This window comes from Brassica napus, chromosome C3 (assembly GCF_020379485.1).
Source record: "Brassica napus cultivar Da-Ae chromosome C3, Da-Ae, whole genome shotgun sequence".
NCBI classification, from domain to species: domain Eukaryota; kingdom Viridiplantae; phylum Streptophyta; class Magnoliopsida; order Brassicales; family Brassicaceae; genus Brassica; species Brassica napus.
The window spans coordinates 73,336,187-73,352,416 of record NC_063446.1 but is presented as its reverse complement, the minus strand read 5'-3'; the positions used below and the strand labels follow the sequence as shown (position 1 = coordinate 73,352,416).

The 16,230-nt window shown below is 35.1% G+C and overlaps 2 protein-coding genes, 1 long non-coding RNA gene and 1 pseudogene across 3 annotated transcripts; 2 read left to right on the top strand and 2 right to left on the bottom strand.

Moving 5' to 3' along the window:
• Positions 1 to 2,902: 2,902 nt before the first annotated feature.
• On the top strand, positions 2,903 to 4,107 carry LOC106434761. Its single transcript, XR_001286823.3, has 3 exons — positions 2,903 to 3,147; positions 3,526 to 3,656; positions 3,730 to 4,107. It is a non-coding gene; the product is annotated as an uncharacterized LOC106434761 (long non-coding RNA).
• Positions 4,108 to 5,409: 1,302 nt separating this feature from the next.
• LOC125583901 (dirigent protein 20-like) lies at positions 5,410 to 7,005 on the top strand. Its single transcript, XM_048751463.1, has 2 exons — positions 5,410 to 6,088; positions 6,768 to 7,005. The coding sequence occupies exons 1-2, from the start codon at positions 5,563 to 5,565 to the stop codon at positions 6,809 to 6,811; spliced, it is 570 nt and encodes a 189-aa protein (XP_048607420.1). The 5' UTR covers positions 5,410 to 5,562; the 3' UTR covers positions 6,812 to 7,005.
• A 2,322-nt stretch (positions 7,006 to 9,327) lies between these two features.
• LOC125583383 lies at positions 9,328 to 10,764 on the bottom strand. The gene has a single exon (XM_048750234.1). It carries the CDS (start codon positions 10,762 to 10,764, stop codon positions 9,328 to 9,330), a length of 1,437 nt encoding a protein of 478 aa, XP_048606191.1.
• Positions 10,765 to 13,251: 2,487 nt separating this feature from the next.
• On the bottom strand, positions 13,252 to 14,751 carry LOC125583900 (annotated as a pseudogene).
• Positions 14,752 to 16,230: the final 1,479 nt, after the last annotated feature.

Here is a 16,230-nt window from a genome sequence, read left to right as displayed (position 1 = left end):
CAATGGTGCCTTATGAGAAAGAATACTTTAGCTCTGATACTATTGCAAATGAGTCAACATCTGATGGAGATTGGACGTCAAACTATATCCAAGAGTATCTTAACTTTCTCAAATTCATCGGACTGCCAAACCACAAGTCATGTCGAGAGTTGGAGCACCTTAGATGATTTTAACGGAATATAAAACTGAAAACGGTCTATGAAGTGGAACAAGGTTAGTTGTTACACGACTTGGGAACAATATCATTAAAGGTTGAAATCATGACAGATATACATGTCGGAAACAAAGTTCTCATTCTGAAGATTCAATTGTCACCCAACGGAAACACCCATCCATTAATGTTATGCAGGCACTAATACCTTTACGGTTGTCCTATGCAACAACAGTCAATAAAATTCAAGGGAAAAGTCTTAAACAAGTTGCCCTCTATCTACCTCGAAGAGTATTCAGCCATAACCAAATATATGTAGCTCTATCAAGAGTGATCTCACGTGAAGGACTTAAAAATACGAAACAAATTAGCAGGCGGAGATAACAAGCTCGATCGGCATCAATAATATCGTTTATTTTGAAGTTTTTAAGAATCTCTAAAGTCAATAGGTTCATATAAATCCAAATAATCGGAATACATTTTTAATAACTTATTAAAACAGCTAATTTAACATTTCTTTTCAAAAGAGCATCCTACACCAAGGTTCATCATGAATCTTATTGAACCAAATACAGGATTCAAGTGTTACCAAACATTCTTCAGCCTACTGTGGAGAAAATATGGTCGTTAAACATGACAGGTCCATAGTTGAAAAGTCTGCTAAGGTATAATGCACTAGTGTATTTTTTGAAGAAATCATCTATAGGAAATGTTTCTGAATATTTTGGATAGTGATATTCCTAATCATTTAGCTATTAGATGTACAATGAGAAAAATATGTGGAGATATACTTTTAGCTTTGTTAAATAATAATATAATCTATATTTATACTTTACTTTTTTTTGAACCTTAATAACTGTATTTTAGAGTTTCCAATTTTTGTGGACTAAATATGTATATAACTCGGAATGGAATAAACGAATGGATGCACCTCCTGTCCATACTTGCCACGTTGCTGGTAGGTAACCACGACAAGCTCAATAACTCTGCAAAGGTTTTAAATTGTTTTAAATTCGAATTACGTATTAAACGGTTCATAATTTGACGAAAGCTGTCTCAAGAATGTCATTAAAATTTCGTTATATAGCAAAAAGGAATGAAAACTTTTCGAAGAGAACAAGAGAAAGCGAATAAAGCAGAAGCGTGAAAAATACTGCACAGAAAACGACACCCATGATGACCATGTATGTATATGCTGGTGGGGATTGTTGTCCACTACAGAAAAATATTAATATAACATTGTTAATTTAATAATGGGGTAATCGTTTGATAATAAATGTTCTAAATATGTTTATAATTTAAAAGTCAAAATACATAATAGTTGGCCAAATCTAAGTATATATAGAGATTTTCACATTGTGTCGAGTGTCGACAACACTAGTTGTCGACATAATTAAAAATATTAATTTGCAAGTATTTCTTTATTTTCAAGATTTGTCTTCAAAAAATGAAAACAAAAGCTGTATATGAATTAATAATACTACCAATCTCATTCACTCAACTATTTATCCGTAATTTAATTTGTTGACCAAATAAATGATTTGGTTTATTTTCAGATTTTGTTTTGAGAAAAATGACAACAAAAAAGTTCTATTATGACTTCGCCTTAAAGCATACTAGTCAATGATGCAAAGAAAATCATACTAGTCGATGATGCAATGATTATGATAATTTGATAACTAGTACCTCACAGTTTCACACCCTTCACCCCATACATAACCTTCCTCGTATATTTTACATTTAAATTGTTGTAAATAAAAAGATATAATCTAACCGGTCATCATTAAAATAGAAATAAAAATGAAAACAAAAAGAATGAATAGGAACAAAATGAAATGAATGAAAATGAATATTTATTTTTTTTTGTTCTATATCAATTTTGATAAGAAATATTTTTCTAACGAAAATTTTCTATAAATAGTATAATTTCCAAAGAATGGATAGGATTTGACTACGTACTCCACTCAATTCCCTATGTCACAATTTGGACCCAAATTCTTCCATTCACGAGAATCACTGTTCCCTAAAATAGATCCACATTTAAAAAAAAAAAATCTACAAATAAAATAATACGAAATCATTACTCTCCAAACATCTCTAAAACTCAGCATATCTATATATAATAGCAAACCAATTTTGTGTTAACAGCTGACGTCATCAATTTTTTATAGGAAAAAAAAAAGTTTGATCCAATGGTCAACATTTTTCATATTTTATGATCTTATGGATATAAAACACTCTTTCTATAGATGATGATGTCATCAATTTTTTTGGCAACTCTTCTATCAACAGACATCTATTTTAAACAACACATCTTTTTAAGAGACACAATGGCAACTCTTCTTTCAACCGTCATCTATTTGAAACAACACATCTTTTTAAAAAACCCAAATCATACATTTTCATCTAAACAACACATCCTTTAACCAACATACATTTTCATAATTTATTTAAACATTCAACCCAATAGTCAGAATTATTTGTTTTTATCATCTAAAAGACATAAAACACTTTCGTTGAATTCACTATTGTCAGCCAAAAAATTATATTTGACAAAACTTTCTTTATTTATTTAATTAATGTGTCCTTTCACAAACATAATTTTTCCTAATTTTAAGTATTTTTATATATCGAAGCAACACATCCCTTAACAAACATACGTTTTCATTATTATTTAAAACAATGCATCCCTTAGCAACATAAATTTTCCTAATTAAAATAATTTTTCAAAAAATCTGAAGAGATACAATCCGACGGCCGTAATTGTTTGTTTAATTATCTAATGGTCCAAAATTATTTTGGTGTATTTCTTAAGTCGTATCGCAACTTTTTCTGAAGACTTTTCATCTGAAAAAACACACACCTTCTAGAGTTGTCCTTGATGTACCTTTTCATGATCTATATATTGAACTTTTTACAGCAAAAATCTATTAAAAATATACTTGGTTATTCATCTTCTATTTCATTTTCTGTATTTGTTTTTGATCTCTGTCAAGGTATGTCATCTTCTCCTTCCTTTTAAGTCACAGTCATTATTGAATAGTTGATCTGTTTACGGTGAGAGTTACCACTAGGTTTTGATGGTTTTTAAGAAGTAGAGATCAAAGCCTTACTACTTTTAAATAAATATCGTTAACGTATCACGAGTTTCGCATGGGGAAGTTTGTATTACAGAAAATCATTAGTATTTGTATAAGAAAATACACAAGACGACACTCATTATAAAGTCACTAAATATAGGGGTCAGACAGTGAGTGGAAATCAGGGATTTGAGAGATATTTCGACTGAATAATTAACGACGTAACTTGCGATTTATACATTTAATTTCCGTGTTGTATGAAAGAAATATCTGATTCATTTGTTTTTTCTTCAGAGCCTTTCATTCCATTTGTTTAAGATCAGTTAATACAAAACCACTATTGCATAAACTATCGCAAGCGACCTTTGTTGTTGTCGCCAGGACGTTAGGATTCTAAAATCAGATTGCAAGTCTCATTTTAAAAGGTAGAGTAACTCCAGTCTCAGATTTATTATTTTTTTATATGCAATTTCCATTGTAAAATAAATCAGATTGCAGGTCTCATTTTGATCTCCGTGTTGTCTCCTCCACGTCTCCATCATTTGGATCCATTTCGTTGGATTTTGATGGCACGGCTGCTTCTTCCGGTAGTTGTGTCCGGTGACGACAACAACGGTTGTTCTTCCTCAACCAAAAAAAAGCCAATAGATGAAGAGTAGATGGGAGAGAGCGATGGTGAAGTCTGTATTAGCATTAAACATAAACAAACGTTTTGGGTGAAATGAGATGACTGGAATGAAACAAAGGCTAATGGTTTCACGTGGGGCAATGGGTTTTTGGTTCCAAGAGGATTTGTATAACTCAATGATTTACAATGGTGAAAATACTCAGAAAATGTTTATTACTCATTAACCAACAAATTCACGCTTCGGGTTATTTAATCTTTGAATATTAATCAATTATAAAAATATTGCCAAAAAATAAAATTCAGTTATATAAAATACTATAAAAGTTTTGAGAATATTAATATTGTTGTAAAACTTTATTAGACATGCACGTGCTGCAATGTTTTACCAACAGGTGGACATAGAATGTCAAATGCAATAAAAGTAATATTTTTTATATATTAAATATATAATATACACTAATGGCGTCACTTTGACATTAGTATATTAATATCTTTAAAAAAAGGCATCACTTTGACATTAGTATTTTAGTATATTTATATATACACCAATGGCATCACTTTAATAAATCATTTATATACAACAATTGTTTGACCAAAGAAATCACACCAATTGCCACTTTGACATTAGTTAATATATTTTATCTAAAATCAAATTCGTATAATCTTATTTTTCATCTTCAATCTTTTTAATTTTTAACTATATTATATATATATATATATATATATATATATATATATATTAACAAAAATTTATATATTATCATTTTAAAACATTTAATATATAATCATTTCTAAAATAATATTTAAAAGTAATATTGATTATTAAACCTAATACTTTTGAAGCGTTGCGTCACTTTAGAATTAGTATTTTCAATATTTTTTATAATACGGTATTTAGAATATTATTTTTTATCTTTAGTTTTTTAAGTTATATCAATAAAAATAATTTTAATTTATTTAAACATTTGATGTATAATCATTTTAAAATAATATTGAAAACTTAACATTTATTTTCCTCCCGCGATCTCGCGGGGGGGGTCCACATCCTAGTATTTGGAATAGAGTTTAGGAGGCTATAAATACCTCTTCATCCTCTCATTTGTAAAAAAAAAAGAAGTTGAACAAGTAAAATATAAGAAAGTTTTCTTAAAGAAAGAGTGTTCTACTCAAAGTTCTCTAAATCTCTTTGAGAGTTCTTCCATATTATTCTTCATACTTGGAAGTTTTCTTGTTTCTTTCGGGTTCTCGGGTATTACGGTCTTGGGCTAGTGCTAAGCACTATCAAAGGTGGTTTCTTTACATGGTATCAGAGCCAAGCTAATCTTGTGCTCATCAAGATCGGTTTTTTAAAGAGAGCTCGGGTCTATTCCAAGTATGGAATCAACGGGTCGTGTTGTTGGATTGGGAATAGAAATCCTAAACCAATCTAACTACCGGTTATGGAAGTCATGCATGGAGTCATACCTGGTGAGTGAGGACTTATGGGATGTCGTCGTTGGTAACAACACAACACCACCAAGGGAAATGCTGCAACCCCGGAAGCGACAAAGGAGTGGACACGGAAGAATGCCAAGGCGGAGTTTGCTTTGAAGAGGTCCATATCTTCAAGCATATTTGAGCATGTCTCAAGGTGTACTTCCGCTAGTATAAATAACAACACACACACACCTTGTTTGTACACCATAATAACACAAACAAAACACATGGCTAAACTCATTTTCTTCCTCGCCGTCCAAATTATCTTCCTCGCTGCCGTATCTTCCGCCGGAGACGACGGGGAAGACTTCGCCAGAACCATAGACCGTAAAATCCTCGGTCTTCACAAGAAAGAAAAACTAACACATTTCAAAGTGTATTGGCACGACATCTTAAGCGGTCCAAAGCCAAGCTCCATCAGAATCAAGCCACCGGTTACAAACTCTACCTCATACTTCGGAGGAGTCACTATGTTCGACAACGCTTTGACGACAACAGTTCAAATAAACTCCACGTTGTTGGGCCAGGCTCAAGGGTTTTACGCCGGAGCGGCTCAGAAAGAGTTTAGTTTTTTAGTGGGGATGAATTTTGCTTTTAAGACTGGAAAATACAACGGAAGCACGATCACGATTCTTGGTCGGAACCCCGTGTTGTCGAAGGTTAGAGAAATGCCTATAGTCGGAGGAAGTGGGCTTTTCCGGTTTGCTAGAGGCTATGTTGAGGCTCGTACAAAACTGCTTAACCTAAAGAACGGTGATGCTAGGCCTGGGCAAAATAACCGGAACCGAAGAAGCGAACCGGAACCGAACCGAAATACCTGAAACCGGAACCGGACCAATACCTTCAAATACCCGAACGGTTCCTATATTTTATATCTGAAATAACCGAACCGAACCGGAACCGAACCGAGAACCGAACGGGTACCCGAATATATAAAAATATTAATTTTATATATATATATATATAACATCACTAAATATATATTTTTAATTTAAAATTCTATTAAAAGTATCTGAAAATAGTTGAGGATAACTAAATTATTATAAAGTATCCAAACTACCCGAAAGTATCCGAAACTATCCGGATAGTTTTATCCAAAATATCCAAAGTAATCCGAAATCTCCAAATTTTTTATCTAAATCATCCTAATTATTTGATATTTTACCCTAAATAACCGATATTTTATCCAAATGATCCGAACTATCTGAACTATCCGAACCCGAACCGGATCCAAATGAGAACCGAATTTTTTCCGGATATTTTCCGGTTCCTACATTTACTATCCGAACCGAACCGAACCCGAAACTATTCGAACCGAACCGAACCGAAAATAGGTCAAGTACTAAATGGATCATCTAGCCCTTATTCGAACTACCCAAAACCCGAAATACCCGAACCGAACCGAACCGATACCCGAAATGCCCAGGCCTAGGTGATGCTATTGTTGAGTACAGTTGTTATGTTTTGCATTATTGATGTTAATGATGTTTGTGTACTAATTCTCATTTTTTTGCATGTGGTGTCCGTGTGTGTGGTGGATTTGTGTTGGAGTAGGTTCGCTTATTTCAACTTAAATGATGTAATAATATTTATTCATATGCAAGGAGCTTTTTTCTATTTGCAAAAGAATCTCCACGATTATTTTGGAAAGAAAATGATGATATATTTCAGTTTTAAATTTCATTTTAAATATGTTGTTTATGGTTTCGGACCGACAACCTGATGTGGCCAGCAAAGAGATCCAATGAAGGACACATAATGATTTGGCATAATAAGTAAAACAATAATTTACACCAAAAAAAAAGTAAAACAATAATTTATACTACTGATATATAATCATTTTGAGGAAACAAAAGGAAAGAGCAACTCTATTGCTAGTATTAAAAATAGTATGATATAAAAAATGAATTAGAGAATGAAGAAATATTCAACTAAAACTACACTAAAATCTATAAAACACCATATCACTTGTTTATTTCCAGTTGATTTAATTCTTTAAAGTTTTCAAATTTAAATTAGTTATATTTTTTTTAAGTGGTTAAATTTAATAGTATAAATAAGTTATATTTTATTATTTTAAAGTATTTAAATATAATATCACGATAATTTTAATATTACAAATTAATTATGCTTAGTTCTTTTAAAATGTTTACAATATTGTTTCAAATTTCAATGTAAATTTTACTGAATTTATGTTATATAATTGTTTATATTCTGCTATTTGTTTTTCTATTAACTGGAATATAGTCAATTTAATAGTTAATGATCTTTTTGTTTAGAAATTATACAAAATTAAATATTTTATTATATTAATATGTGCACATAAATCCAAAACGTCAAGTTTGTTCCGTACACGTGGAAGGAAATATTGATAAACGCTGTCATGTTTGTGAGCTTTTTAAGCGTTCTGACGTAATATATCCTTTAGCTTCCAACTCTCTCGTTCAATCAGCGGTTCTCATTTGGTAGCTTTAGTCTCCAAGAAGTAGAAGCTTCCCCCTCTCCTCTCATAAGATCATTTGGTGTCTATTTCCATGAACAATTCTTTGCAACTTCAGAATTATTTGACTTAGCCGCAGAAACAAAAACAGAAATGAAAATCTGCTTTTCACAATGGTGGTGGACTAAGATCAGACATTTGCATGAAAACTACAATCTTGCCAAATAAAATGACACTGATACACACTCAATTGTTGATAACCATGAATTGTATATTAGGCAAAAAAGATAGCTCGAGACTTGAAGCAGAGTTTTGAGGATAAACCTGTCCAAAATTCAGGATCTTTCGGATTCAATAAGAGATTAAAAAAAAAAAGAAACAATACATCCCAGAGTTTTGTTCTCATGTCTTTAGCTTTGTGAGTTAATTTGAAGAGCGTCTTACCTTGACTGAATTGTGGAAGAAATCTGTGTTTCTATCTCCTCTAGTAAGCCATTTATCTCTGCTTTTTTGCCACCAGAACATCTCCTCTTCTTTGTATGCCCTAATCAACTCCTTCTTTAGATTATTGACCATGAAGCGACATTGGTACGGTTTCGATTCGAACCACTCCAGCCGTTGTTGTAAGAGGTTGATTTTATCTTTTGCATTAAAGATGCGCTTCTTCTTCCAGCCACAGAGAACTTTCCTGCAGTTTGTGATCTTGGAGGATAAAGACCCATCTCCCCGAGCACAAGACCAGGCACCCTCCACTTCCTTTTTGACTTCCATACTGAGCATCAGCCTTTTATCAAAGCGGAACTGCCCTCTGAATCTATCTTGCATTGCACGGAACTTGACCCACACTGGCCTGTGATCTGATCCCCTTTTGTCCATGAAAGTTTGATTCGAAGACGGAAATAATTTGAACCATTCCTTATTTCCAAAACAGCGGTCCAAACAGCATTGAACCCAGTGATTGCCTCTCTTGCCACTCCATGTGAAGCGATCTCCTTTCGCATCCAGTTCCTCCATCCCACAGATCTTGAGCATGGAAGTGAAAGATAAGAAAGACTCCACCGGTCTCGAGGGGCCTCCCGATTTTTCATCATTATTTTGAATTTCATTAAAGTCTCCCACTAGACACCACGGTTCCTTCCTCAGCACTCCAATGCGATTCAATCTTTCCCAAATCACATCTTTCCCTACCGCCGAAGGCTCCCCATAGATGCAAGAGAGAAAAAAGGAGAAATCTCCATAATTTACAAGACAGTCGATAACATTTCTGTCTGAAAATTTAATATCTAGAGAAACCGATTTCTTCCACAAAATTGCCAATCCACCACTGAGGCCTCTTGGACTTACAATATGGTATCGATCATAACCCAACCAAACTTTTAAATCTTCCACAACATTCCGACAGTTTTTCGTTTCCATAAGAAATAAAATTTCCGGAAAATGGTATTGACGCATCTCCCGGAGTCTCTGAATCGTCAAACCTTGAGGCCGCCCCAAGCCTTGACAATTCCAGCTCAAAATACTCATTAAAGCTTGGGCGATCCCTCATTTGGGATCACCTTAATGCAAGGTGCCTTGCTGATTGACCTACTCCTCTCCCCTTCACCTTCCCACTTCTTTTCTTGCATCCCACCTCTTGTTTTCCTTCTCTCCTGTGACCTTCCAGTATCTCTCCCCTTTCTTTCTCTGTGAACTTCCTTTGCATTCTTCTAGCTTTGGGGGGTCTTTTCCTCTGGTAAGAGCGCTTTTTGACAAACCCGGCAGAACCAGAGTCATAGAATCCAGCACTGAAGCCCGTAGGTTCATCAGAACGCGAAGAGAAATACCCACCATCACTCTCTTCTTTGTCACGCAACAGCAAGACTTCATTGTCTCTTTTGAGGATCAGAGAAGAGTGGGCTTTGATCGAGGCTGCCATCAGTTTCTCAGCTGGTTCTCTCCTTGCACCGGACTGCTCTGTTTCTGATTTCTTGGAGTAGTCGAAGACTAGCCCTTTTCCTTTGTTGAGTTCTTTGGTCACTTGAGGTGGAGCCTCCAGCTGTAGACACAGCTTTTGAGCCACTGGATCTTTTTCAGCAAGACTGACAGATTGTTTGATTTTATACTCCTTTATCTCTCTGTTTTCCCCAGTGTCAGCAAGCAGATATCTTCGCAACTCTTCAAGAACCTCTTTTGAAATTTTAGGTCTGCCATTCATTGGGTTGATACCGACTTGGTAATCAGCAAGCACACCTTTGAGTGGATCACCTTCTTTGAAAAAGGGTTGCAGCGGGGTAGACTGGGGGGAGACTTTACTTCTCCTTTCGGCCGCTTCTTCTTGTCTTTTCCTGACTACTAAGGGACAGTAGTCCTTCTCATGATTCAGTCTGAAGCATTCAAAGCATCTTTTCTGCACATTCTCATAGTTGTAGTGGATAACAAAAGATTTGCCTTTGTAAGTGAGAGCTTTAGACATCCTTAGAGGGTTAGCCACGTTGAATTTCACCAGCACCCTGATGTAGTTCTGCGTGACCGGCTTGGAGGGGTCGAAAGCTACTAGTTCAACCTTTCCCACAAAGTCACCTAGCTTTCCTATCGCCTCCACCGTGTAAAAAGTCTCCGGAATGTTACTTATTCTGACCCAGAGCGGGATGTACTGCAGATAATCTTCCGGTGGGTTTTCCATCCATCGCTCTAAGACTATGACCCACTCGTAATGTGTCTGAACTCCCTTGTCCAGAACATCTTGAAGGTCGTGTTCGGAGTTGAAGATGAACTGGAACTTCTCTTGAGACAGGGCTATACCTCTGACTTTACCTTCTTTTTGCCATTTTCTGGGCATTTGGATAATGAGATTAGACATCCTTTGTCGCTCTGGGTTTAAGAGCCTTCCCATCAGGCTGAGTTTATTTTCTTCAGCAGAGGTGAAATCTGGTAGATCTGGCATCTCAAACGGGGTATCTTCTTCATCTAACGACAAAGCCATTAAGGCTCTGTCCATGGCTAACGACATGGCTTAAATGGGCACAGGAACTTCGAAATAAATTTTTCCACCACCAAAACCTTCTTACTCTCTAAGAACAGAGATAAAAAACACCTTTTCTTTTGTTAAAAGCAAGCGGAAGCACTCGAAAACCAATGAAAGTGGTTAAGAAATCTTTAATCAAACGTGTTTAGACTTTTAAATCTCACTTATCGATGCACTCACCCTTTAGTTTACTGGATACAACTCATACCCACTTGGGTTCCTAGAGAGAAAAAGACTTCTCAACAACTTCTCCTTTTACAATTTACTGATATATTAATATTTGTTTTATCACAAGGAACTTTTTTCTCGTTACTAAAAGAATCTCTGAGAGGAGTTTTTGAAGAAAACAGAAATGATGATCTAAGAGACCCATATGATTAAGATCAGACATTTGCATGAAAACTACCATCTTGCCAGCAAAATGACACTGATACACTCAACTGTTGATAACCGTGAACTGTATATTACGCCAAAAGGATAACTCGAAACTTGAAGAACTTAAGCATATAGTTTTGAGGATGAACAAGAGTCTTAAAAAAAGAAACGATACATCCCAGACTTTTGTTCTCATGTTTTTTACATTCCTGGTGAAACTTGTTTTAAGATGAAAGACTGTCATAAAGGCATATGAAATACCTGCAGATTCATAATACAAAATGTTATAAAGACATTGAGCTAAGGAAACAAGTGAACAACAACAAGTCCATATCAAATAAAGCGTTCCATTGTAATAGTGACGCTGATACCATAAACCAGTTACCAATTACTGTGAGTATGCCAAAGTATTATCAACTCGGAACCAGATGGTAATCATGAGACTAAAGCTGCTACTAAATGTAAACCATATATTTTGAAGTATTTTTCACTGGAGATTCTTCCTTTTGTTTCTCTGTTTTAACTGCATCTTGATTGACGAGGTATTCTCGAAGGAAACCCACTCTCCAACCTCATTTAGAGCATGACATGATCCTTAAGTGAGATCCTTAATGATTATTTAATAGTTTAAATGTATTTAAGTGGTGTTAAGAACTTTAGTTAACAAACTCCCATTTTTAGCGATCCAATGGGAGTTTCTTAATTAGAGGTTCTTAAAAAAAAAATTAAATTTTTTTTAAATAAAATTTATTTATTAAATAAAAGGGCAATTCTCATAATAGACAATTTTCAAGTTTTGGTCACAAAAAATAGATCACAAAAAAAATGACCAAAATGTTTCATTTAATTGGTAAAATGACACTAATATCCTAGATATATAAAAATAAAAAAATAAAAAATAAAAAATAAGAAAATGACCAAAATGTTTCAAATTTGAACTTTTTTATAATTTTTTTTTGAATTTTTTTTACGATTTTTTTTTTTCAAATTTTCTTTTTGTAATTCGAAAATACTTTTTGAAACTATTTTTAAAATTTCTATTTTCAAATTTTTAATATTTATTTTCTATTTTATAAAATTTTAAACTTCAAACCCAAATCTCCACCGCTTAACTCTAAACCTTAAGGTTTGGATTAGTTAACCTTAGGAGTTCAAGTGTATATTTATCTTTTTAATGAAATATTTTGGTCATTTTGATTCTTAGAGTCTATATTTGTGATAAAAAATTTTTAATGCTATCCTAGGGTATTTCCATCGCATGCGTCTTCGATGAATAAGAAGAGGGCAAACAAAAGATAGAAAGAAAGAAAATAAAAAAATAAAATAAAATAACAATAGTTTACGTCTTGACACGTGGTATATAACCCCACTTAAAAATCGATGCCAAAAACACCTACTTAAGGATCGGTAATGACTGATTTATTTTCTGTTGAATTATTTAAATGGGCCATTTCCCTTAAAAACCCAGTAAGGACCCTGCGATAATGTTGGTCTTAGTGTTTAAAAGGAGGTTAGGATTTTGTTATATCCTGTTTTCTTCATGAATCTTGTGATTATTATGTCAATTGTTGGAGGCAGATAATGAGAATAGTTTCTTGGTCTTTTCAGGTGGGATGATGATGTGGTATTCAAGAATCAGACTCGTGGCGAAAATGAAAGCCACCTAAGCGCTTCATCAATGATACAATAATAAGGAGTGACTTCCACAGATACATGAAGTGACTGAACATGAGTACTATCTGCGGCTACTTGTCTGTATGATGAATGATCTAATTAAGGCTTTTTATTCTGTCTGGGATTTATAATTATCTCTTGTGCCAGTACAGAAGCCAACCAACAACTGTTTTTATGCTTTATATCAAAAGCTCTAATGCACTTTGACATCAATGATATTTCTCAAATTCCTAACCAAGCTCTCCTTTTTTCATCACTGGCACCTTTGACACTTACCAAAATTGGAAATACCCTGACTGATTTGGTTCTGATCTCTGTACATATATTTTTTGTGCCACCATATCACAGTGTACTGCATACGTAGTACACGCTCACAGTAAGTTTCTAACTATTTAATGTTAGTACCATTTTATCTCAACATAATGTTGAAGAAAAGATTCGATTGAAGTGAATGAAAACATGGGGGGAGGGGCAATACAATAAACAAAAAGAATTAAACTAAAGCTTGAAACTGCAACAACACAGAGAGTAGTAGAGTTGTTGCCTGAGAAATCGAACTCTGGTCACGTAAGATTGTTGCTACCACATGATTCTTGCTTCTCCAACGAACAACAACCTCTCTTCACAGTCACATACTTCTCAAATCTCGGTTCTACCAAATCCACTTTCTTCACAGTAGATGTGAATCTAAACCGGTTCAAGTCAGAGCTGGTGGAGTTAAGATCCGCCACTGCTTCGACAATGGAGCAAGCTTTAGTAACACAAGACGGAAGACGACTAAACGGATCCTCCTCCTCCTCATCATCATCATCATTACTACTCTTCCCATGGAAATCCTTAATGTCTTTCAGCAACAGCGCGGTGTAACTGCTCTTGTCTTCTTCGCTTGATTGCAACAACAATGTCTCTGGACTGAGATCGAAGTCCCGTGATCTCCTCAGCGATCTGCTTCTGCTTATCACTTGTGGTCTCTTATCTTCGTTCTCTCTCTTTATCATCTTCTTCTTCTTGTCTCCTTTTGTCGCGTTCTGATCGATTACTCCCAGTGGCTTTCTCCGAGGAGGAGGCTGAACATTACTCATCGCAGCGGTTCTACAAGCTTCTCCGATGCTCCTCTTAACAGTGACTCGTTTACTCGAGGGGTCCGTGGCGGGAACTGTAACAAACTTAATGTTGCTCGAAATTACTAAATTGCCACTAGGGTTTATCGCCTCTGATCGTTTTGCGGGAGACCTGCTCACCCGTCTGCTTCCACCGGCGGCGCCGCCTCTTTCTCTTTCTCTGCTTGGAGTTCGTCTTCTCCTCTCGCGAGGCGAACCGTTCGCTCGCTCTACTCCTCCACGGTCACGATTCCTTTGAGGCGTCGTCTTCCTTCTCTCCTCCTCCCCTTCCACTTCTCCGCCGCCGCCGCCACGTGTCCCTCTCGTTCTGGTCAAAATCGAAGCTTCTCTTTGAGCCAGAGTATCTTCTTGTTTTGGAGTTGCTCCGACTTAGCTTCCCGCATTGGATCAGTATCGCGTCAACTTCTTCTTTCGTACAGCTTGAGGTCCTCACGGATGACTTCTCCACCGCTACAGAAGCTGAAACATCCTTACTTGTAGCATTCTCTTCTTCTTTCTCTACCTTCTCGGATATAATTGGTTTGGCTTCTTCCACTGCTGGATAAGGACTCTCGATCGCCGGTTTAACCGGCAGCTCAATCACCGGTTAGTGGGTTTATTAACATCGGGTTTGACTGGGTCTGGGGATTTAACATCACCACTGGAGAGAGGGATCGGAGAAGGTTTCTTGCTGAGACAACAACCCATTTGCTATAAAGATGAGTCTGAACCCCAGAGTGAGTGATTCAGAATCAAACTTGAATTTAATTTATTTTGATAGAAAAATGGAACAGTGAGAAGAGCAATTTTTTGAAAATTTCCCAACGTAGAGGCGATGGAGCCGTTAGACATAGGAAAGAGAAAGCACTGCAGTCAATGTCGTATTACCTCTGACTCTTTTATTCCTTTTTCAAATTAGAATGCTTTTCTTCATTTTTTTTAAAGAAGTTTTGATATTGTGGTTTCCAATTCCAACGGCTATTTACATACATGTTCTATGGGTTTTGTTGTTAGGTAATGAAAACAAACTAGGGTATTGAATGGAAACATAATTAACTGCTGCAGTATGTAGTTTGAGATTAAGTTTTGAAAAAGATTAAGTTTAAGGTTTATGTTTACGATTTAGAATTTAAATGTAAAAGTATTATTGTTAGGGTTTGTATAGTGTTTGTGAGGTATATAGTTTGGGTAAAAAATTAGATTTAGAGTTTAAGTGTAATATTTGAGCTTAAAATTTTAAAATATAATATTTGGACATTGGATTTAGTATTAGTATATATATAATTTAAGATTGAGATTTAGAGTATAGAAAAAACTAATATAGCCAAAAATTATGTGGCAAAATTGTGACCGTTAATCCTAAACCTTAAATTTTGTGGCTAATACACTAGCCAATGAAATAGCGTGGCAAAAGCGTGACTAGATATATAGTCAATATTATTTTGTAGCTAAAAACCATGGTAAATGTACCATATTTATTACCTAACCATATTGTGGCTATTTGAACCACGATTGAGCTACGTTTTTTTTTTCTGTAGTCGTGGCTATTTTTGAATTGTAGCTAGATTGTGGCTAAACCTTGTTTTTTTTTTTTGTTTTAGCCACGATTTTTCGGCGGCAACGACGTAACACCGACAGAAATTAACAATTACATGCTTTCAAGTTTCAATGGTGCCTTATGAGAAAGAATACTTTAGCTCTGATACTATTGCAAATGAGTCAACATCTGATGGAGATTGGACGTCAAACTATATCCAAGAGTATCTTAACTTTCTCAAATTCATCGGACTGCCAAACCACAAGTCATGTCGAGAGTTGGAGCACCTTAGATGATTTTAACGGAATATAAAACTGAAAACGGTCTATGAAGTGGAACAAGGTTAGTTGTTACACGACTTGGGAACAATATCATTAAAGGTTGAAATCATGACAGATATACATGTCGGAAACAAAGTTCTCATTCTGAAGATTCAATTGTCACCCAACGGAACACCCATCCATTAATGTTATGCAGGCACTAATACCTTTACGGTTGTCCTATGCAACAACAGTCAATAAAATTCAAGGGAAAAGTCTTAAACAAGTTGCCCTCTATCTACCTCGAAGAGTATTCAGCCATAACCAAATATATGTAGCTCTATCAAGAGTGATCTCACGTGAAGGACTTAAAAATACGAAACAAATTAGCAGGCGGAGATAACAAGCTCGATCGGCATCAATAATATCGTTTATTTTGAAGTTTTTAAGAATCTCTACTAAAGTCAATAGGTTCATATAAATCCAAATAATCGGATACATTTTA